At 41.6% G+C, this 21,066-nt stretch overlaps 1 protein-coding gene across 1 annotated transcript in view; it reads right to left on the bottom strand.

Annotated features, from left to right (window-relative positions):
• GABRA2 (gamma-aminobutyric acid type A receptor subunit alpha2) overlaps positions 1-21,066 on the bottom strand; it is a 647,485-nt gene that overhangs the window by 231,490 nt on the left and 394,929 nt on the right. The window contains exon 6 of the mRNA XM_085642160.1: positions 17,429-17,511. Coding sequence (XP_085498286.1) covers positions 17,429-17,511 — 83 coding nt within the window. The remainder of the gene's footprint in view (positions 1-17,428; positions 17,512-21,066) is intronic.

Genomic DNA, 21,066 nt, shown 5'->3' with positions numbered 1-21,066 from the left:
TGCACTTCGGGGGTATCCATGGCACCCCCCACCATTTCCCTGCACTAAGTGGCAGGCACCGTGTGGTGCCTGCCACGTGGTGCACGGAAATGCCAGACATGAGATTTTGACATCACTACGGGTGCTGCTGTAAGCAGCACCCGCCGCAATTTTTAACCGCATAATACGACTGCCAGTGTGGCAGTCTCATCCTAATTTGCTTTGCGGGACCAACACCGTGAGGATGGCGGGCGGACTCAGGTCCACCCGCCATCCTAATAGGCCCCTTTGTTCATGGTTTAAGACGTTCTTAAATTGCATCCTGACACTTCATCTAAAAATTGGATCCAATGTGCAAAATGAGCATGTTCTTAGTATAAAATATTCTTACATTTGCAACATAATAAAAAACTTTGTCTAAGTTAATAAATGTGCAAAGTGAGCAGGGTAAACACAAACTTCAGTCTTAATTTAAGGAAGGCATGGTAAGAACTTTTTCTACAATACATTCAATGGTCAGGAAGATGTGTGGCGTCGCGGGCAGGGCGATTGACTCCGGAATCTGGGGATCGTGGTTCGATCCCCGACGCCCAGCACCATGTGAATCTGGGAAATAGCTTGTTTAATCTTCCCGACGGCCCCCATCGCCTGGAGACCCTTACGGGTGATTGTTCGCGCTTTACAAATGCGGATTGTTATTATTATTAATGGTCAAATAGGGCCCAGTGCTCCCCATATTATGGAATCGTAAAGTGCATTGTGTTGGCTGGAGTTATCAGGTCAGGCCATCCCCTTTTTTCTTGTCCAACAGCTTAATACTATTAAAAATGCAGATATATATTTTTAAAAAACAGTGTGCAGCGAGTCATGTAGTAAAATCTGAGAATTAATAGTTAGGTGCTGGTGGGCCATTCTTGCTCATAACTTTGTAAGCTCCGTTTAGGAATTTTAAAAATCTTACAGTTAGCTGAACATGAGTCCCTCTTAAGAATGTTGCTATTGAATTTCGACATTGCCTAAATAATAACCCTTCAGGTCATTCAGTTTGTTGCAAACACAGACAAAATGTAACAATTATTCAAATTTGCAGTTACACAACCTACAATTCAAGGCCTCTGTACATAGAGTCGTCCACATTTTTAGGCTTTTATGGGTATAATGCCACATCTTAGCCTGATTCAATAATTTTTCAGCTTGAAACTCATGGGGGAAGCTAGTTAGGAAGACGTCCCATTGGACTTATAAGAAGAAGTGCACAAGTTTGCATGAGCCTTTTTGGATAGTTCCTGCCAATCTACATCTTTGGATCTCAGTCCTAAATTTTTTGTAAGCAGCTTTGTGCATAATTTTGGTGGAGGGTTGATTTTGATAATTTCCAGGGTGCCCAGTGTTAATCGAATTTTTTGCATATGCTGACCAGGCCAACTTACTATTCTGCATGCTTGACCATATCACCTCTCTCAACGAGCCAGGTGGGGCAGACTTAAGCTTGAGGTAATATTACAGAATCTTGATTTCCCCAGAATCACTTGCTTGTTTAGGTAGAATTTTAGGCAGATTTGTAAAGACAGGGTGGCACCGGCAGCTGAAACATTCTTCTGTAGCAGCTGCACTGGGTCCTGTTCAACCAGGGGTGGAGGCTGTCTTTGAAAAATAGGGAGCCACATGACAATGTTGGAATGAACTTGGATTTAATGACTCTAAAGATGGCAGCCAGATTGGCCCTCTCATTTGTTTTAGTAGTTTCTGAAAACTGATGATCATTGTGGCCGACATTCCTTTCATCACCTCAAGCTGTGCATAGTGTGAGCCATTCTGGTTGAAATAGACACCCAGGTATTTGAAGCAGGGTACCTGCTCAATGGTCACCTGATCTAAGATCAATTTGGTTTACTTGGCCTTCTTCCTCCCATACACCATTATTTGTGTCTTCAGAGCATTGATGACATCCTATTTTCATTACAGTAGCATGAAAAGGCATTCAGTGATCTTTGCAGGCCAATAGCGGTGTGATCAAATAAGATAGTGTCGTCTGGATATTGCAGACATTGTAGATGTGAGCCTGGAAATCTGGGTGGGAATACATTCACACCATCAATGTGTTGTATAGGTCGCTTAAGTAGGTTAAATAATAGGGGAGCCAATATGCATCCCTTTTCAGCTTTGGTTAGTCTGAACTCCATTAGTGGAGATCGTGACTCTCACCCAGGTATTTACCCATAGGCTCATAAATGGCTCACAACAGTGGTACCCAGATGCCCCAACCAGTGAGCTTCCACCACAGCCTCGATCTATCTACTTTATCAAAGGCAGTGGTGTAACCAATAAAGGCAGCATATAGTGGTGGTGCTTCTTTTTTATTTGCTGCCTCAATCACGGAAGAGAGAATCACCAAGTTATCCTCCGTGCTGCAGCCTTGTCTGAAGCCTGATTGAGTGAACGGTATTAGTGCATTGACTGTAGCCCATTCTTCAAACTCTGAAATTAGCGCCTTCACATAGCATTTCCCATCTACATCAAGCAGGGCTATTAGTCTGAAGTTAGCTCACTGATTGGTTAGTCCTTTTTTTGAGGATTGGGGATAGTATAGATTGCCTCTAGCTATTTGACACTACCTGAGTTATGAAGCATTGTTTGAAAAGCAGAGATAGGAGATTGATACAGTCTTCTTGTGCTGCCTTGAAGTTGCTGGCTGGTAGTCCATGGGCCCAGGGGCTCCTGCAGAGCGAAGGAGTTGGTGATTGACCTGCTGGAACAGGGACATTTTAGTAAGGTGGCACCAGGCTGGGATCGCATCAGCGCAGCAGTTGGTTCACATGGACTCCCCAGTCAAAGAAGAAGCAAATAATGTTGATGTGCACTGCATAGTGACACATGGCCTACCAGCCAGAAGAGCAAAATGACTTTTGGTTCAACGAAGCCTTCTAACAGGAATGTGTTGTAGCTAGCCTGTCATTACCATTTGGGCATACTGGACTGATTGGTACTTTTGTTTATTGCAAAGTTGTGTTGTGTGCACCAAATAATCAGACTCAGGAGGCAGCAGGCTGTGATTGCACTTGCTGGCAGTAGCTCCATAAGGACAATGCAATCACAGAGAGAGCACACAATGCCTATTTTTACTTTTATAAGTGGCACATATTGAAAAAAGGCAAAGATTTGCGCAGTTGGGCTGGCCATATGCACTTGAAAAGGTTGGACCGCTTGCTGAATCTAACCAGATCAAAAAGATATATTTATTTAACCCCCTAAGTAAGTAAACAAACAGGTTATTTTAAAGCTTGACGATCTGGGACTGTCCCAAAAGCTTAAGTCAGGGGACCCTGGGCCCTGGCCCAGAACCCACTTTGCCCACGCCTTAAGAAGTATCTGGTTTGACGAGCAATGCCTCTCAGACCTGTCCTATATCTAGCCTGCTCCAAAGGAATCAAATGCAATTCCTCCACCGCTTCCGTTAGAGACTATATTATAAGTATGGCAGCATTTTTAATAGATACATTTATTAAGAAAGAGTATGGGATATTCCCAGTTCTAGCAATATGAATAAAAAATTGCTAGAAGATAGAGGCCGAATATCCTGACTTTTGTTTAAGCACCTGATTTGAAACTGCATCTGGGTCTCCTCCTCTATTATGTATATGGGGAAGAAGCAGGTTTCAGTCTCTAATAATGTTTGAATTTGTACAACCTTCTAGGTTACTTATGAGAATGCAGACTAGCTCAAGATAAATAAAGGCACCTGGGTAAGAAAGGGTTGTTGAACCAGTACCAGCAGGTTTGTGACACTGAACCTTGTACAATATTTCATTTTATCTGCTTTTTAATAACATGCACGTGATGACAATGAAAAGCTAAGTGTTCTTATGTTAACATATCAGGGTCAGCACTGTCATGCTGAAAGCCCTAATAGTAAAAACAACAACAATTGCCAAAACTGATGATAAATTCACATCACATTTGAACCCGGTGGAAAAACTCCAAGTCAATATACACCGTTACTAATCAATAGTGTTTTTTCTTCGAACCTTATTTTAGTTAATTTTTAGCCTTTTTATCTATAGACCACAATACTTTTTGTACAAAACACTACAAACGACTGCATAGAATAAAATTCAAGAAAAGAATTATACAACAATCAAACAATGACCTGCCAAAGATTTGGCTTATCTTCCATTCATACCACATGCCCCATTCACCAACAACTTGCAAAAACCACACAGATTCATTCAACACCCTTATTGAAGCAAAAAAATATAAATTATTAGAGCAAAACCCAAACAAAGAGAAAAGTGACAAATCAAATCTAGTTGTGCATATCAAATGAACAAATCCAATAAGTCAATATACACAATAATGAACAATTTCACAAGCACTTTGTATCAAAAACCATATATATAAACAATTGTTTGGCAAATAACAGCTGGTCTACGCGTTACGAACCCTCATGTCTCTGGGATTCTCATCAGGACCAAAACAACTGTGGAAACGAGAGAAAAGTGAGGGGTACGATGTTTTAGTTAAAAAGACCTAAACTCTATGATTTGCAAGCGCTTCAACTGCATTGTTTCCACTGCAATCATCTTACCGGTTTGCAGCGTCGTATATAAATGGCTTACAAAACGTCAATCCACAGACGGCTCTACAACGAAAAAAATCAAAAAGCAGGGCAGAAAACCGTCAACATAAAATTATGTGTCTCCAGTCCATTGCTGTTTAAATGTGTCATTTTGAAGTGAAACTTAGTGCAAACTTTTGCTGTGGGGGTCGCATAACTTAGACGTCGTGATGTAAAAAAGCAAGCATCTTACGTCCTTTGTACTAATCGAACAGTGGGGGACCGACTCTAAAATACAATAGTCGACCATTAGTGTAGTTCATGCTGCAAGATCTGAGATAGCCGATTGGTGAAGAGTATGGACGTACCTTTAGGGTAGCGCATCTTGCACCATGTTTAAGCGAAGGCGGTTAACAATTCGCTTTCGGAGATTCTTGGCTGAAACAAGACGGGAAACATCTATTGAATGGACTATTTTATATGACTTTTTCCAATCACGCGTAGCGCTGCAAAATGCCTACCTTATCTATTGTCTCTGTACAACCATTCGTGCTCTCACGTGCGTGCCATAGGTCCCGACTGCAAGATGATTCCCCCGGCGGCCATCATTTGAGTCAATAATCCTCACACAGTCTGCTGGGAATTGCCAGCTTGGAATTCTGGGAGGTGTAGTTCAGGGCTAACTCAACGCTCATAATGTATATTTAAACCCATTTCAAATCAGTAAAAGCTCTAGAAGAATGTTCTACAGTTTGAACATTTCTGATAATTCATTAAGGCATGTACCGGCCGTGTCAAATTTTCAAAATGAGCAATGCTTCACGTTGTGATAGTTTCAAATCAAGGTCACCTCCTCTGAAATCGCCTTCTACTTTGAGATGACCGTCCAACGTACATCTCTTTCTGAATGTAATTTTTTGTGCCAGTGATTGACAAGTGGAGCAGTTTAAAAAAAAATTCTAATCCGTGATTTATGTTGGGTGATTCGTTGTCGAACCTCTTGATTGGTTTTTCCTATGTATAACATAGGACATGGACATAAAATTCCATAAATGACATTTTTTGTTTTACAGTTCGTAAAATGCTCATGTTTCCAATGGGTTCCTTGATAGGAAAGCAAAGATCCTTCAATGACTTTAGCTACATTAGAATTCATTTGTTGATGGTACCATACTAATTTCAGGAATTGTGGTGTGTTCTTAGGTGATTTTACACTGTGAAAAACCTTCTGCTGGGATATCATGAATCATGTTTGAAAGAAAACTGAAGCTAAAATGAGAGCATATTTTCTGTAAATTCACATTATCTTTCTCAGTCATGTGAGAATGAAGTCTGTCATTCTCAGTAAAACATGTACATCCAACAAGGGCAGAGACTGTCAGTTGATTCCTTTGTGTTCTACTGCAGCTTCCCAGAGTGTTCTAAAGAACAACTAGAGCGCTAACAGCCTTACTTATGACAAAAGTATGGAACACCTGAAGCCATCTTGATTGGAATAAACTGGTAACTCTTAAAACATTTAATTTAAAAAGGAACAACATGAGGGGGTTCATTTTGTCATAGAAATTATGGTTAGTGCTGTAGAAAGAAAAATTAGGACATGTTTTAAGTGAGATCTCAAACCCTCTTCTATTTCATTAGAAAATTCTGACATGCAGACTGAAACAATCACTTTCAGTACCAGCAGTCGACTTCCAGTTAACTCCCTGGTGAGCAGTAGCTTTACTACAGTGATCTAATGAACAACTAGTGTGCCAACATTCTGAATTTATGGCAAATGTGTGACACATCTGAATGCCTTCTTGTTGGAATCAAAGTAAAAAACTGAAAGCATTTCCTACTGAGGAGACTGCAGTAAATGAGGAAATTAGGAAACTTCATAACAAATAAGTCTCCCAAGATGGCCACCAGAGAAAAAAGAGCCCAAATGTAGCACAAATATCACCCAGATGTAGCCCACATATAGCCCAATAACAGAAGTGTGCAAAACTTTTTATTTTTAGTTTTTCTGCAGTTTTATATAGTGCAGACTGGTCAGGTATTGAAACGTTACATCTTACTTGGACCCCTTATTGCGTATTTTGCACGAAGTACATGAGATTGATCTTGCGAAACATTGAACTTTACGATTCTGTTAACCTGAAGTTGCTCTGAAACGGGCTTTGTAACACCCGTTTTTACCTACTGGTTTTAATTAATTCTCACTGTATTTTATTAGGAAAGAGGATTTACTGTTTTTATTTACACTTTTATGATCTATGTTTTTAAATCAGATCAAATAAAGTTTAATAAATTCTATGGCAGGACGGAGGCGAGGATTATGCATATCTTTCCTCACTTTATTTGTATAGCAGTTCAAAGAAAACGTAACACAACTATCATTAAACAAAAGACTACACAACTCGTGAACCATTAGGGGGGTAGTCTCCAAGGCAACTATAGTCCAATTATATCACAGTCCATCGTATATAATATTGTGACGTCTCTTCCGCTTCCTCTTTCTTCACTACTCGTCTGTTAAGTGCATTCCTTACATTCTTGGCTTAATCTGACATTGTTGCTGTTTGTATAGCGGTTTCTTGTGCACGTTATTAGCATTATTGCCTTGGTATTGTTTCATATTCCCTGCGCAGCAGGCACTTGCCCAAGAGCGTTCTCCCCCTCGCAGTTTCTGCCGCTGTGCTCTCTGTGCACGGTGAAATCCTGTCAGGTGCGTCTGGTCCGAGCCAGGCAGCTCCATCGAGCGCTCCTGCTGGTCTTTACGCGCGTTTGGGAATCCGGTCACTCCTTTAGTGTCCGCTTGATTCCCGACCAACCCTCGCCTAATTTTGACACCGCTACGTGGTGATTTTCCCACACGGCCACGTTAGTGACCAGCGCCATCTGGTGGTGCTAATTGGTATTGCGCCTCAGTCTATTCTTATAACAGCTTCGGGGAAAGCTCAGCTGTTGGAGCTCCGGCGAGGGGTCTGCCTTAAGGATTTTAAGGGCATTTGTTCTGTGCTCACACCCTCTGCTATCATGTCTTCTCCAGAAGACCATTTTAATTCCTCCTACCAGGAAGTGGAGGAGGAATGGCCCGCCAACTTCTCACTCCAGCAGTGGACCAAGCCCTCTCTCTGGCTATTTATAGGGCGCTGACTCCTCTTAGGGATCAGGTTGATAAGCTGGCGAAGAGCATCCCTGGGGTGTTCAGTGACCCAGATCTGGTGGTGGCGGGTCCCAGAAGCTCCCAGATGGGGAATAATAGGGCCGTTAAGCATAACACGGGCACTTGGAAGTATTTGATAAACGTACGGAGACCTTCCTCAAGAATGCGCGAACGCTAAATCATGCACCCTGCCGGGAGGAGGAGGAGTCCGGAGAAAATTGCGATGCAGTCACCACTATTGTAGAGCCCGACGGCGGGAGAGGGTGTATCGGAGGACGATTTCTCCTCCGATGAGGATAAGGACTCGGGGCGTCCCTGAAATCCAGAGTCCCACCCCTCTCAGTCCCGGGTTGGGAACAGGGTCCATTCGGACATGTTCGAGCCTACCCAAATTTACCATTCTAGTTCAGCGGAGTGGACCCCTGACACCAAAGTGGCAGAGTATTTGGTGGGGAAAATCCATCAACCCCTTTAAAGGAAGGTCAGGAATAGGATGAGGGGAGAATGCCCCATACCCTCACTGAAGAGGAAGGTGGCACACACGCCTGAAATTGATGAGAAACTATGTACCTTTTTCTCCAAGTATATGAAGGATCCCAAGAAAGGAATTGATAGGTCTTGGGCGTGGTAGGGTCCTTGACCCAAATTATTCAATTGGCAGAGCGTTCAAAAGAGTCAGGATCCCCTTTGTCCACGGATATTGTGACTGGTTGGGCGCACTACCTTAAACCCTAAAACACTACCCCCTCCACTACCCAAACATGACTGCACTACCCTAAACCCTAAAACACTACCCCATTACGACACCCTACACTACCCAAACATAACTGCACTACCCTAAACCCTAAAACACTACCACCAGCACGACTCCCTACACTACCCAAACACCACTGCACTACCCTAAACCCTCAATCTAACCCAGCACAACCCCCTACACTACACAAACACCACTGCACTACCCTAAACCCTAAAACACTACACCCAGCATGACCCTCTTCACAACACAAACTCCACGGCACTGCCTTAAACCCTAAAACACTACCCCAGCACGACCCCCTAAACTACACAAACACCACTGCACTACCCTAAACACTAAATCTACCCCCAGCATGACCCCATACACTACACAAACACCACTACACTACCCAAAACCCTAACACACTTCCCCCGTCACGACACCCTTCACTACCTAAACACAACTGCACTACCGTAAACCCTAAAACACTACCCCCAGCATGACCCCCTTCACTACCCAAACACCACTGCACGACCCTAAACCCTAAAACACAACCCCCTACACTACACAAACACCACTGCACTACCCTAAACCCTAAAACACTAGAACCCAGCACGACTCCCCACAGTATACAAACACCACTGCACTACCCTAAACCCTAAAACACTACCCCCTACACTACACAAACACCACTGCACTACCCTAAACCCTAAAACACTACCCCCAGCATTACCCCCTACACTACACAAACACCACTGCACTACCCTAAACCCTAAAACACTACCCCAGCACTAACCCCTACACTACCCAAGCACCACTGCACTACCATAAACCCTAAAACACTACTCCCAGCACAACCCCCTACACTACACAAACAACACTGCACTACCCTAAACCCTAAAACACTACCCCCAGCACGACTCCCTACACTACCCAAACACCACTGCACTACCCTAAACCCTAAATCTACCCCAGCATGACCCCCTACACTACCCAAATACCACTGCACTACCATAAACCATAAAACACTACCCCCAGCACGACCCCCTACACTACACAAACACCACTGCAGTACCTTAAACCCTAAAACACAACCCCAGCACGACCCCCTATACTACCCATACACCACTGCACTACCCTAAACCCTAAATCACTACCCCCAGCACGACCCCCTACATTACACAAACACCACTGCACTACCCTAAACCCTAACACACTACCCCCGGCATGACCCCCTTCACTACCTAAACACAACTGCACTACCCTACACCCTAAAACACTACCCCAGCACGACCCCCTACACTACACAAACACCACTGCACTACCCTAAACACTAAATCTACCCCCAGCATGACCCCCTACACTACACAAACACCACTGCACTACCCTACACCCTAACACACTACCCCCGGCATGACCCGCTTCACTACCTGAACACAACTGCACTACCCTAAAACACTACCCCAGTACGACCCCCTACACTACCCAAACACCACTGCACTACCCTAAACCCTAAAACACTACCCCCAGCATGACCCCCTACACTACCCAAACACCACTGCACTACCCTAAACCCTAAAACACTACCCCCAGCACGACCCCCGACACTACTCAAACACCACTGCACTACCCTACACCCTAGAAAAAAAAACACCCCATGCCCAATCCCCCTTACCTCTCACTCCTCATGGTTCCTCTCTCCTCACGGTTCCTGCTTCACGTCATCTCTGAGGGGCGGTGCACGTGATTGTGAGGAAACAAAACAGCCTCTGTTTCCTTACAACAACGTGGATCGTCTACATGTTTTTAGAAATGCATGGTCATTTACCATACATACCTATACAACAAAATTTGTTGTAAAGGCATGCGTGGTAAATGACCATGCATTCTAAAAAAATGTGTAGTAATGACTTCGCGATGTACAACGCATGTGTGGTAATGCATGCGTTGTAATGGTATTGCGAAGTAAAAAAGTCGTTGAAACGGCTGTTTACCGATCGAAGCTGGCCCCTGTTCTTCAGTGAGACATTTATTTGATTATTTAGGAGGAAGTAATGTGTTTTTTTTACTGAAAAGTGCATTCCCAGCTGTTGTATTGTGAAAGTGTCCGTGTGGCCTGGTTTCACTTCCGGTGAGAAAGTGGAAGAGTCTGTTTGGATCTAAAGGAGTTCTGTTGTTGGACAGGGCCGGCGCGACACGTCATCAGAAAACATAGCTAATGGAAAGCGTCCTCCCTGAAGTGTGGAGCAGTGCCATGAGAGATCAACGAGTGTGCGTCCCACCGCAGTATGACCTTACCGCGTGACCCAGGTGCCGCCTCCAGGGTACGGGAGGCAGAAGCGGCATCACAGGTCCTCTTGAAGACCACTGTAGCACTAATTCTACATTTTGGTACTAGGGAATTTTAACTTTGTTGTTCCTGCCAGATACAAAGAGAAGATCCTGTGTTATTCAGTGCCCTCGTTACCTTTTTTGTGGGTTGTGGTGCTTGTCACTTCACTGCTCCGCGGGTGCACACGACTGGGCACCCCACCTCATGTGCCATCTGCAGGGCCTCTGCCCTCGGTTCACTGGTTTCAGTTTCTGGAGTGGCAACATAAACAGTTGCTCCCAAAGGACTAGCCTGAACACTTAGGTGAATATCCCCTGCCCCAGCATCCCACGGAAATTCTTTCCTAGCTCTTCCACGTCGACGAGGACGTCATAATAGCACGGCTCCACTCGCTAAAACGTATGACGTCATCGGAGCCATAAGAGGACCTCGTCGGCGTGCTGACGTCAGTTCCACCCATTTTCACTGTGCCACCGAGGCAAACAGGCGGACCGAGACATTTTCACATGTATACATAGTATAATAAATGTATATATATATTCACTGAAAAAAACATAGGTTTCAGGCACGTTATAGTTAGAAATTAGCATTTAAAAAACCTTAGAAATTCACTGAAAAAAACATAGGTTTCAAGGGCGTTATAGTTAGTTGGACATTTCACTCGTACAAAACCATAGAAATTCCCCCGTTATAGTTAGTTCAGCTAACTATAAGTCGCGCACCTGCAATGCACTGCTGATGAGGTCACATATTACATCACTCCTGAAATGGTTCACAGGAAGCCAAAACAAACAACACAGTGAAAGGATGGCACAATGCCTTCCAATCCACACTAGGCAGAACCCAGCCTACGTTTTATACATTTATAGAATTACAAAATGAGCAAAGCTACCAACAACTATGAATGGAGCAATCTGTTAGTCAAATTGCACCTAAACTTAGCAAACAAACCAAAAGAATGTATGAAATGCTACAATGAAAAGTCAAACTCTTCATAAGCAACAAAGGAGATTACTTAGAAATAATACCCAAAAGCATATTATAAAATAAATAGTAGCCTGGAAAAATTCCATAACACTGTCACGAAATCCAAACAAAGAAGACAACTAATTTTTTATGGAAATGATACACATAATATTTTATTACATCAGTCTAAACATTAACTAAAACTTCAATATTAAACAAGACTAGTAAAATAATATATACATTATTTACAAAAAACATGTAAACCTGAGAACGAAAAAGCACAAAGAACAAACCCAACCCATAACATAAAATATATCTAAAACATAAATCACATATAACATTTCCAACCCCTCAAAAAAAAAAAATATATATATATCTATAAATATATATACATATGTAACTTACTGTTCAGTAGCTCTAGATCTTCTTCTGCATCTATATAGTCTAAAGTAATGATCCGCAAACAATTGGAAAAATATTTTCCAAAAAGCCACACAAAAAATGCAATAATGATACAGATCCAATGGACAACCCTCAAAGCAATCCAAAGCAACCCAAAGGTATTCAAACCTAAAAATATTGGTTTCTTATAAACCAAAAATGATTTCCTTAAAACTTCTAATAACCATAGGACATGTTCATTGGTAAAAAAGAAAAAAAACCTACCAGCAAAACACATAACATTCCTAAGAATACTTATACATTCCACCTAGGGCCTTATTATGATTTTGGTGGTCCCGTGGACCACCGTATCGGTGGTGGCGGTCCCAGCGCAGTGAGCTTGGTGGTCTGACCGCCGTATTACGAGTTGTCCAGATCGGCTTTGGTAAGACCGTCGCTGGACGACCCAAACCACTAGAAGACCGCCGGGTTTGCGGTTGTGGAAAGGCAACCACCATAGGGCGGTACAGGCCCACTGTCTGTAATACAAGATGCCTGTTCCATGGGTGGACGGCGGCAGTCTGCCAGCCAGCTTCATGGTTGCGGTAACAAAGGATTTGGAGTGCGTACTCACCCCTTTCTTCTTCTTCCAGGAAGATTGCAGTGTGGATCCTTTCCTGCAGGCCCCCCTTCATAGCTGGATCTTCATCCCATGGCTTATGATCCTGTTTGTGGTGATCTTCAGGTGAGTCCGTTTTGAACCATATACCGCATTGACAGGACTGCCCCCATATGGGCTGAACCCCGGTAATGGGTATATGCCTTTTTCCCCACATATTTCATGCATATGTGAGAATCCGACATACCTGCAGTCGAAATGCACACACAGGCATCAATATATTTTTGGGAAACATACTCACCACCACTGCAAGCTCCCTGTCTCCACACCGCTGGCCCTGTGGTCAACTCGTAACACGGCAGTCTTTGGACCTCCAGCCCTGTAGGCTGCTGGCGGTGCAGGTGTGAACCTACGGCAGTCGGACAGACAGACTTATAAAAAGGTCCTTAATAATAATGAAATAAATAACATTATATAGCATAACATAATGAAACATTACAAAACAGTGTACAAAAACCCCAAAATACACACTTGTAAAAATCACTACTATTAACACAACTAGGGCCTAATTACGGTGTCGGGCCGACTTAAGTCTGCCCAACACCGTCTTGGTCATGGGACCGACCAACCTCTGGTTGGCGGTCCAGATGCCTAATTAGTAGGCGACCGAACACTGTTCGGTCGCATTTCTACATTACCCTATGGGAGCATGCATTACCGCCGTAAAGTGGCTGTAATACATGCTCCCATAGGGAAATGGGAGGTGCTGTTCATCTCTGCACCCATTGTCAGGGACCTCAAGGTGCCTGCCTCGGGGTGCAGGGATCAACAGGGGGACAGGCCCTCAACCGGAGGCCGCATACACAAGGGGGCCCTGCTGGTGGCCCCCAAACATGCTTTCCAACATGGTTTCCATGTTGGACAGGCCGGTATGAAAACCATGCCGGAAACCGGGCATCGTAATTTCACGGGTGGAAAGGCCCACCCTTTGGTATTACGAGCCAGTTCTGACTGGCCGACGGGCTCCGTGAGACCATCAGAAGCCAGACAGAATGACCTGCCGGTTTAGTTTCCGACCACCAGCATTGTAATGCGGTGGTTGGAAAGTAAAACGAGGGGATGATTACGATGCGACCCGGAAGGCTTTGACTGTCTGTCGGAGCCTTTATGGGCCGCATCGTAATCAGCTCCTAAATGTACAAAGAAAATCCACAGAAGTTGAAGTAACCACTAGATGTCCCATTGCACCTCTCTACCCACAAAATAACCTTTAAAAAGGGCTTACCTGTTCCAATGAACAGTAACACCTTGCTCTGACGTGGGTTCCAGAAAATGAACTAAAAATGACACAAATAGACTACAAAATAGAAGGTAGTGGTAACTGAAACAAAAAAATACTATGTTGAAAAATATTGTAAACTATAAATTAAATAGTATAATATATGTAAAATTATTTAATATATGCTAAAAAAACATTATGTTGAAAATATGTATATAGAACAATTTGGGAAAAGTTAAAACAATGTAAAACATTGGGAGAAAAAGTGAAAATTATACAACATGCAATACTATTTATATACGATGTATATTTTGTATGTAATAATAAAAATGTACTACTTTTGTTTCTTTATTTCTATATAAATGTTTATTTTTCATTTGAAATATATGGTTAAAATGAAAAATATATAATTGAAATAAACTTTAATACCATAAATACATTAACAAAAATGTGTTGTATCTCATTAATAGATAAGAAGAAGTAATTAATAATATTGTTTATTACACACAACTATTTTTTATTTATTTTGCTAAACACCAACAATACTAATTATATAACACAAACGTATTCTATGAAATACAAATACAACTAACATAAAGGATTACATACTATAATTATTGAATTAAATATTCACACTCAAATATAAATCATTTTTAACAATGTTTGGACACTAAAGGGGTGACATGTACTATTGCCACTCAAATCTATACCAATTTGGGAAAGATGTTGGACACTAAACGCGTGACATTTACTATCCCCACCCCAATCTAAAAAGGTTTGGGAAACTGTTGGAAACTGAATGGGTGACATTTACAATTACCACTCCAATCTATTCCAATTTGGAGAAGGTGTTTGACACTAAAGGGGTGACATTCACTGCAATCTAAGCCAATTTGGGAATATGCTCAACATTAAAAAGATATTATTTACTTTTTTCACTCCTTCCCATACCACTTTATGCAAAATGCTACAAACTAAAACATGCTATACACAATCACTACCCCATACACACACAACATTTAGGTTATATGAAACAAACTATAATCATCTTTAAAACAGACTAACCAACGCTACAAACCTATATATTCATATTTAAATATTAAAATATAAAAGACGTTTTTTAACACAAATAATAATTGATGTTTCTTAAATTATTAACTACGATCCCTAAACTTGGAAACATAAAATACAAAATAAAATCATAATTCAAAAGTAACAATCATAGAACTAAAAATTAAAAAATATATCTAACACCATTATATTAAATATGAATATATATAAATTACAATGACATTATAATTGTAAACATAAGAAATGTAAAAAGATTTTTCTTATCTTTAAAAATGTATCTTTTTTTGTAAAAAATGTTTTTATTTTAGTATTTACAATACCATTAATATTTTACATTTATTATAGTAATATTTATTTTAATTAATTACAAATTAATATTTATATACATTATTAATTGAACAAAATAAATGTAAACATTTACACTATTAAGTTGCATATCATTAACTTCCTTAAAAATCAATTTAATTTAAAATATCGACTTTTTAAAATTCTCCCCACCCTAGTTTCAAACAATTTGTTGCCAATAATTTATCTTACTAGAAACATAAATTAAAAAAAGAATAAACATAAAGAATAAAAACACACTAAAATACATTGCATACTAAATAAAATTTACAAACGATATGACATGGAATTATATTTTTTAAATCAATATTTTACAATGCTATTAAAAACAACAGTTAAAAGCATATTTTTGACCTTTGATATTCCTGACGCTGATATTTTTGACATCCCGATAGTCTTTACACCATTTTTTGGTATCATGATATTGTTTTATCAAAAATGTTGTCCAAACGCTGAGCTGTTGCTAGTGACATTCCAGACAGTTGCCAAGAATTGCCTTTATTAACACTGGCCTGACTTGTAACTAACCAGTCCACGGTAAATCCAACTGCCTATCATGCAGTTTGGAATACAGATTGAATTCTCACTTAGGCCCAAATAGATTGACAATAATTAGTGGATGGAGGCTCCGGTGGTTGTCCTACCTAAAAGTGATGCACGGACTCCAAAGTTCAAAGAACAATTTGTGCCTGCACTTTGTTTCAAATTCCGAGAAATGAAACAGAGCTATGAAACACTACCTCTCTTCCAGGTGGGAGAAAATGTAATAGGGAAAATGTGCGGATTTTCTTTCAGTAAGACCATATCCACACATTATTCCTCTTCCAACCTCATGAACTGAAAATGGGATAGCAAAATTACACTGTTGAGAAAACTCAAGGAGCTACATGTAAGAAGAATTTTTGAGGTTGTAAACGGCCAGATTAACAGAATTGGGTCATTTGTGACTGCAAAAATGATTGTTGAGATGTACAAAGCCCAAATTGTGATTCAGTAACTTGCAAAACATTTGCAATTTACCACCAATTTAATGTTGGTGGTAACCCATTTGCAAATGAGACGAGGTCCCTGAGTGACCCCATCCCCTTTTAGAATGGTTGAAAAGATATTTTTGAAAAGCAGGCAGTGGTCCCATGGACTACTGCCTACTCCTAAAAAATGAACATTTCAAGTTGAATTATTTCATTTAAAACACATCCCGTTTTCCTCTAAGGAAAACGGGCTGTGATAAAAAAAAGGTTGCTTTATTTAAAAGCAATCACAGACATGGTGGTCGGCTAACTTCAGCAACCTACCTCTTTAATATTCATGAGGTAGGTCTATTTGTGACCCACTACAAATCACAAACGCAAAAGAGTTCCATTCATTAGGAATAGTGAATTCCTAATTGGTATTTGCAGGGAATCACAATTAAGAAATTGTTTTTCCTAACTTTTGTACATCTAGCCCAAGGTGTTGTAACAGATTTTTACCACGACGATTTTTGGCATAGAATTCCACGTGGACTGCAAACAAAGCAATGTCTGTTATCAGTGGTGCAATACTCTTTTTGAGCCCACATAATGAGACACATTACAATATCTCTCTGGAGACAATCTCATAACTTCATCTTCCATTTTTTCCTGGGGAAAATTTAGAGCACCATTCTGAGTTCCACAAATTTAAGGGATAACATGCAGGGCTCGATTTTACAGCACAGTAAAACACAGTATGAGCCGCAAAGCTTGGAACCCGGACCAATCTTCCCAAGCAAATCTTCTCCAGGGAGGGTTTTCGAGGCACTGGGGCAGGGGAAAATTGCAGTCGGAGTGAAATTTGAACAAACCTGGAATGTCACAATAAGGACAAACATCAATTCATGTGGAGAACTTTGAAAAGACCATATACTTGTTTTCAACTGAGGAGTCCAGCTCACCAAGACAGGTGAGCTAATACAGTATAAAAAAGAGTGCGCACACACTCATGTATCATTTCCCTAGTGCATTAAAGTAATGGTGAAACAAAAAATACTTACAGCTGCCAAATTTCAACGGACAGGCATGAGCATCCATAGGAAAGTCTTCCAAATGCATGGGGCATTCAGCTTGCACAGTAAGCCTGGAAGTGAAAGTGTACTTTTGTTTTCATACAGGCTGATTAAAAAAAGAAAACACTATTCCAATAATAGCTGAACCCACACTGATTGAAACAACGTATTTGAAATTCTATATTTAATAAAATAGCAATGCAGAAATACCCGTGCTACTTTCATTTGTTCATTGAAACCGCATTGATTTTAAGTATTAAAAGAGCAGCTCATGACATATGTTTTTGGAAATTCTCATGCAATCCAACAACATTATGTAATTGATATTTGAAACTATAAATACTCTAAAATACTACTGGAGTAAAGGAAATGTAGAATATTCTACCATTTGTGTGCACTTAACCATAGCACTTTGTTCAAAGACTCAAAGAAGATATTTGAAATGTGTTGAAACAGTATACCTTTTTAACATTTTCATTATCATTTCATGGCATCATCAGGAGTCCAATCACACTGAGGACCTGACACAGGTAAGTGGCCCACCTTCTAATACCCCATCCCTGGGGTAGTGGAAGAGGGATAATGTCTAAGATTTGGTGTAGTGATAAAGTTATTGCAGGGCTGAGCGCTTCCACCATCATGCTCTCACGTCTTCTGATGTATTAGACTTCATTCACCCCATGTAAAGATTGTGGATAAGAAGGCAACACATGAGAATCCCACAAGCGTCTGGATAAATGTTGTCTCTTGCAGAGAGAGACCACCCCTTGACGCCAGCATCTAGAGGGTAGGCCCAAAAGCAGTGTCAATGGTTGTTCAGGCAAAAATCGTGCAGTGCACTTGGCCCCCATATAGATAGAGAAACATGGGGAAATTGACTGGACTGGAGCAGGGGGGCCTTCAAGAACGGCAGGGCGCAACATCACCTCTTATGGTAGGGGAATCAAGACTTGATAGCCCTGCATCAAGCCCTGGAATAAGAAGCGACATAATGGGGAGAATGGGGAGAAGGGTGGTATCACTCCTGGAGCTGGAGGGAAGAGGGGTTATTGGTAGGTCAGCAGGGATCAGCAACCCTGAAATGAGTAAAGGAATGGCAATAAATGAGGGAGGACAGATGAAACAACTCAGGAGAGAGTTTTTAGGTGGCTGTGTAATGGCTCAAAAAAGACATTTGGTTAATGAAAGAAACATGCGACTAATAGCAGAAACAGAAAAGGTAAGGTTAACCCACAGTAAGGTCTGGTCCTGCAGTAAGTAGGCAAGGTAAGCAATGATCAGCTAGGGGGAAAAATAAATGGGCTGCAAGGCACGAAGTTTAGATGAAGTAGTAAATTGACAAAGGGAGGGGTAGGTATGTTAGCATTGATCATTGTTTAGAGTGTGAGCAGGAAGGTCTACTTAGGGCATGATTACGAGTTTAGTGGTCATGGTACTTCTCGTTTCAACAACCTGGGATTCACCACCATGCAGCTGGCGGTTCGTCTGCTCTTTTACGATGCAAGCGGTTTTACAGACAAAAGACCGCCACAGTAACACAGCTGCTGCCAGGAAATCCTGACTGCGGCCGCAGTGGGATAAGCCAGAGCGTTGGTCGGAGCCTCCACAGCTGAGCAGGTGGAAAGGGACATATATAAGGCTGAAACTCACCCGTACTCAGCTTCACACATCCTGTGCTGCTATGTTGCTATGTTGTTGATCCTACATGTTCTGCTGCTGCTGCTCCTGCTTCATGATGTCCAAAACCAACAGCCTGGTGGATGTAACCGACGGTAAGCCACAATTCTATCAACTCCTCAGCAAATAGATACCCCGCCATGGATATGTCAAGGGGTGTGGGTCCCTGGGGCAAACATATTTTGTGGGCCCCTGTTCATAATATTTCTGAGTGTATCATCCAATTACAGCTCTATAATGCCCTCTTTGGCCAGGTCACCTATGGTGCACAGGCACACTCCATCAAAGTTAACGTGTTTGCATCTAATTTTTAGAGATAGTGATGTGCATTAAATTGTGTAACACAACAGCCCCTCCTCATCAATATCACAGCTATTAATATCTGTGACATCCTCACATTGCACACATACTAGGTCCTATTGTGATATCAAAGATACATCTGTATGGATGTGTCATGAAACGGAAACACGCCTTCTCTGCTAAATCTCGGAAATGGACTCTCACCCATCACCCACATTCAAAGATAATGTTAGGTATATGAGATTTAAAATAATCAGTGTGAGAAACATTCAAAGGTCACAATATAAAGACTCTCTGCAGATTAGGTTTGCCTCTATCAGGGTGGCCATTGGACGACTGGGCCCTGAACCACAGTCCACTTTGCACATGCTTCAAAACTACCATGGGCACAGGACCTGTGGTTTGAAGTATATCAGGGACAAACAATAACATAACCAAGTGCCATGCATGTGTGGGTAATGTGTAAGTGCACAACATGAAAGCAAAAACAGCATTAACAGTAAAAGTTGTCTCACAATAATATAAAGTAGTTGTAAAATACACACACAAAAAAGGACACATGTCAATTAAAATTCCTTATGAGGTATAACAATTTAACACCCTCCATGTGTGGATGGGATGAACAAATAACTAACCTGCGAACATCAAACACATATCCAACCTACATCATAGGGAGACGTGCATGCTAAATGATGTTGACATTGGCCAAGCCAAGCTGAAATAATTGCCATATGAAATACCACCCAATGCAATGTTCGCCCCAATTGGATTTCATTCCACGTATCTATTGATTGAACATTTCCCCTTGTCCTGTGTAACTACAGCACTGGTTCCAATGTCAGATCATACTTACCAGTTCAAATGGATAAGCAACAAGGAAGGAAACAAACACAACTGTAGTCATACAGTATCCAATAACATAAAATAATTGAAGTAATAGCAGGGCTAATGTGATCTAAACAAAGTAAATGTTTAATGTTGCAAAAACAATTAGATGCAGTACTCCAAATGCCAATGACCTGTCCATTTTTACATTGTGTGGTCCAGCACACTGCTGTGCCACTAAACCTGTCTTTCATGACACTGTCATGAAACTCCTCTCAAAGAGGCAGCCATTGGGCATGACAGGCACCTCGAAGATGTTACTTGGGATGAGGACGTAAGAGTTTGGAAGGGGTGTTCTTGGGTTTGGAAGGTGGGGGTTTGGAAGAGGAAGAGGAAGGGGTGGAACGATGTTTAGGAGGGGGGTTATGGAGTAGGAAGGTGTGGTCCGACGTATTGAAGTGGGACCCTTGGAAGGAGTTGATGGGTCTAGACTAGGGGTGGATTTGGAGGTGGAAGTCGTGGGTTTGGCTGTGGCTGGGGTTAGAACCTTTGTGGAAAGGTTGGTAGATGGGTTAGGAAGGCAGAGGGAAGGTGGAAGGTGGAAGGTTGGATCTTCAATGGGGAACTTGGGAAGGACTTTGGGAGTGAGTGGGACCTTGGAGGTAGAGGGAGTGTCAGTGTCTGATGTGTTTGGGACTGTTGTGGATGTGGGTACAAGTGTGTCATGTGTATCAGGTGTATATGTTGCAAGTATAGGTGTGCCTTGTTTCTTAGGTGTCTGTTGGGTGAGTGATTGTTTCTGTCTGAGTTTCTTAGGTGTGTTT

The sequence above is a fragment of the Triturus cristatus genome, chromosome 2_2 (assembly GCF_964204655.1).
Source record: "Triturus cristatus chromosome 2_2, aTriCri1.1, whole genome shotgun sequence".
Lineage (NCBI taxonomy): Eukaryota > Metazoa > Chordata > Amphibia > Caudata > Salamandridae > Triturus > Triturus cristatus.
Note: the sequence above shows the minus strand (reverse complement) of the source record. Positions and strands in the feature narration are given on the sequence as shown.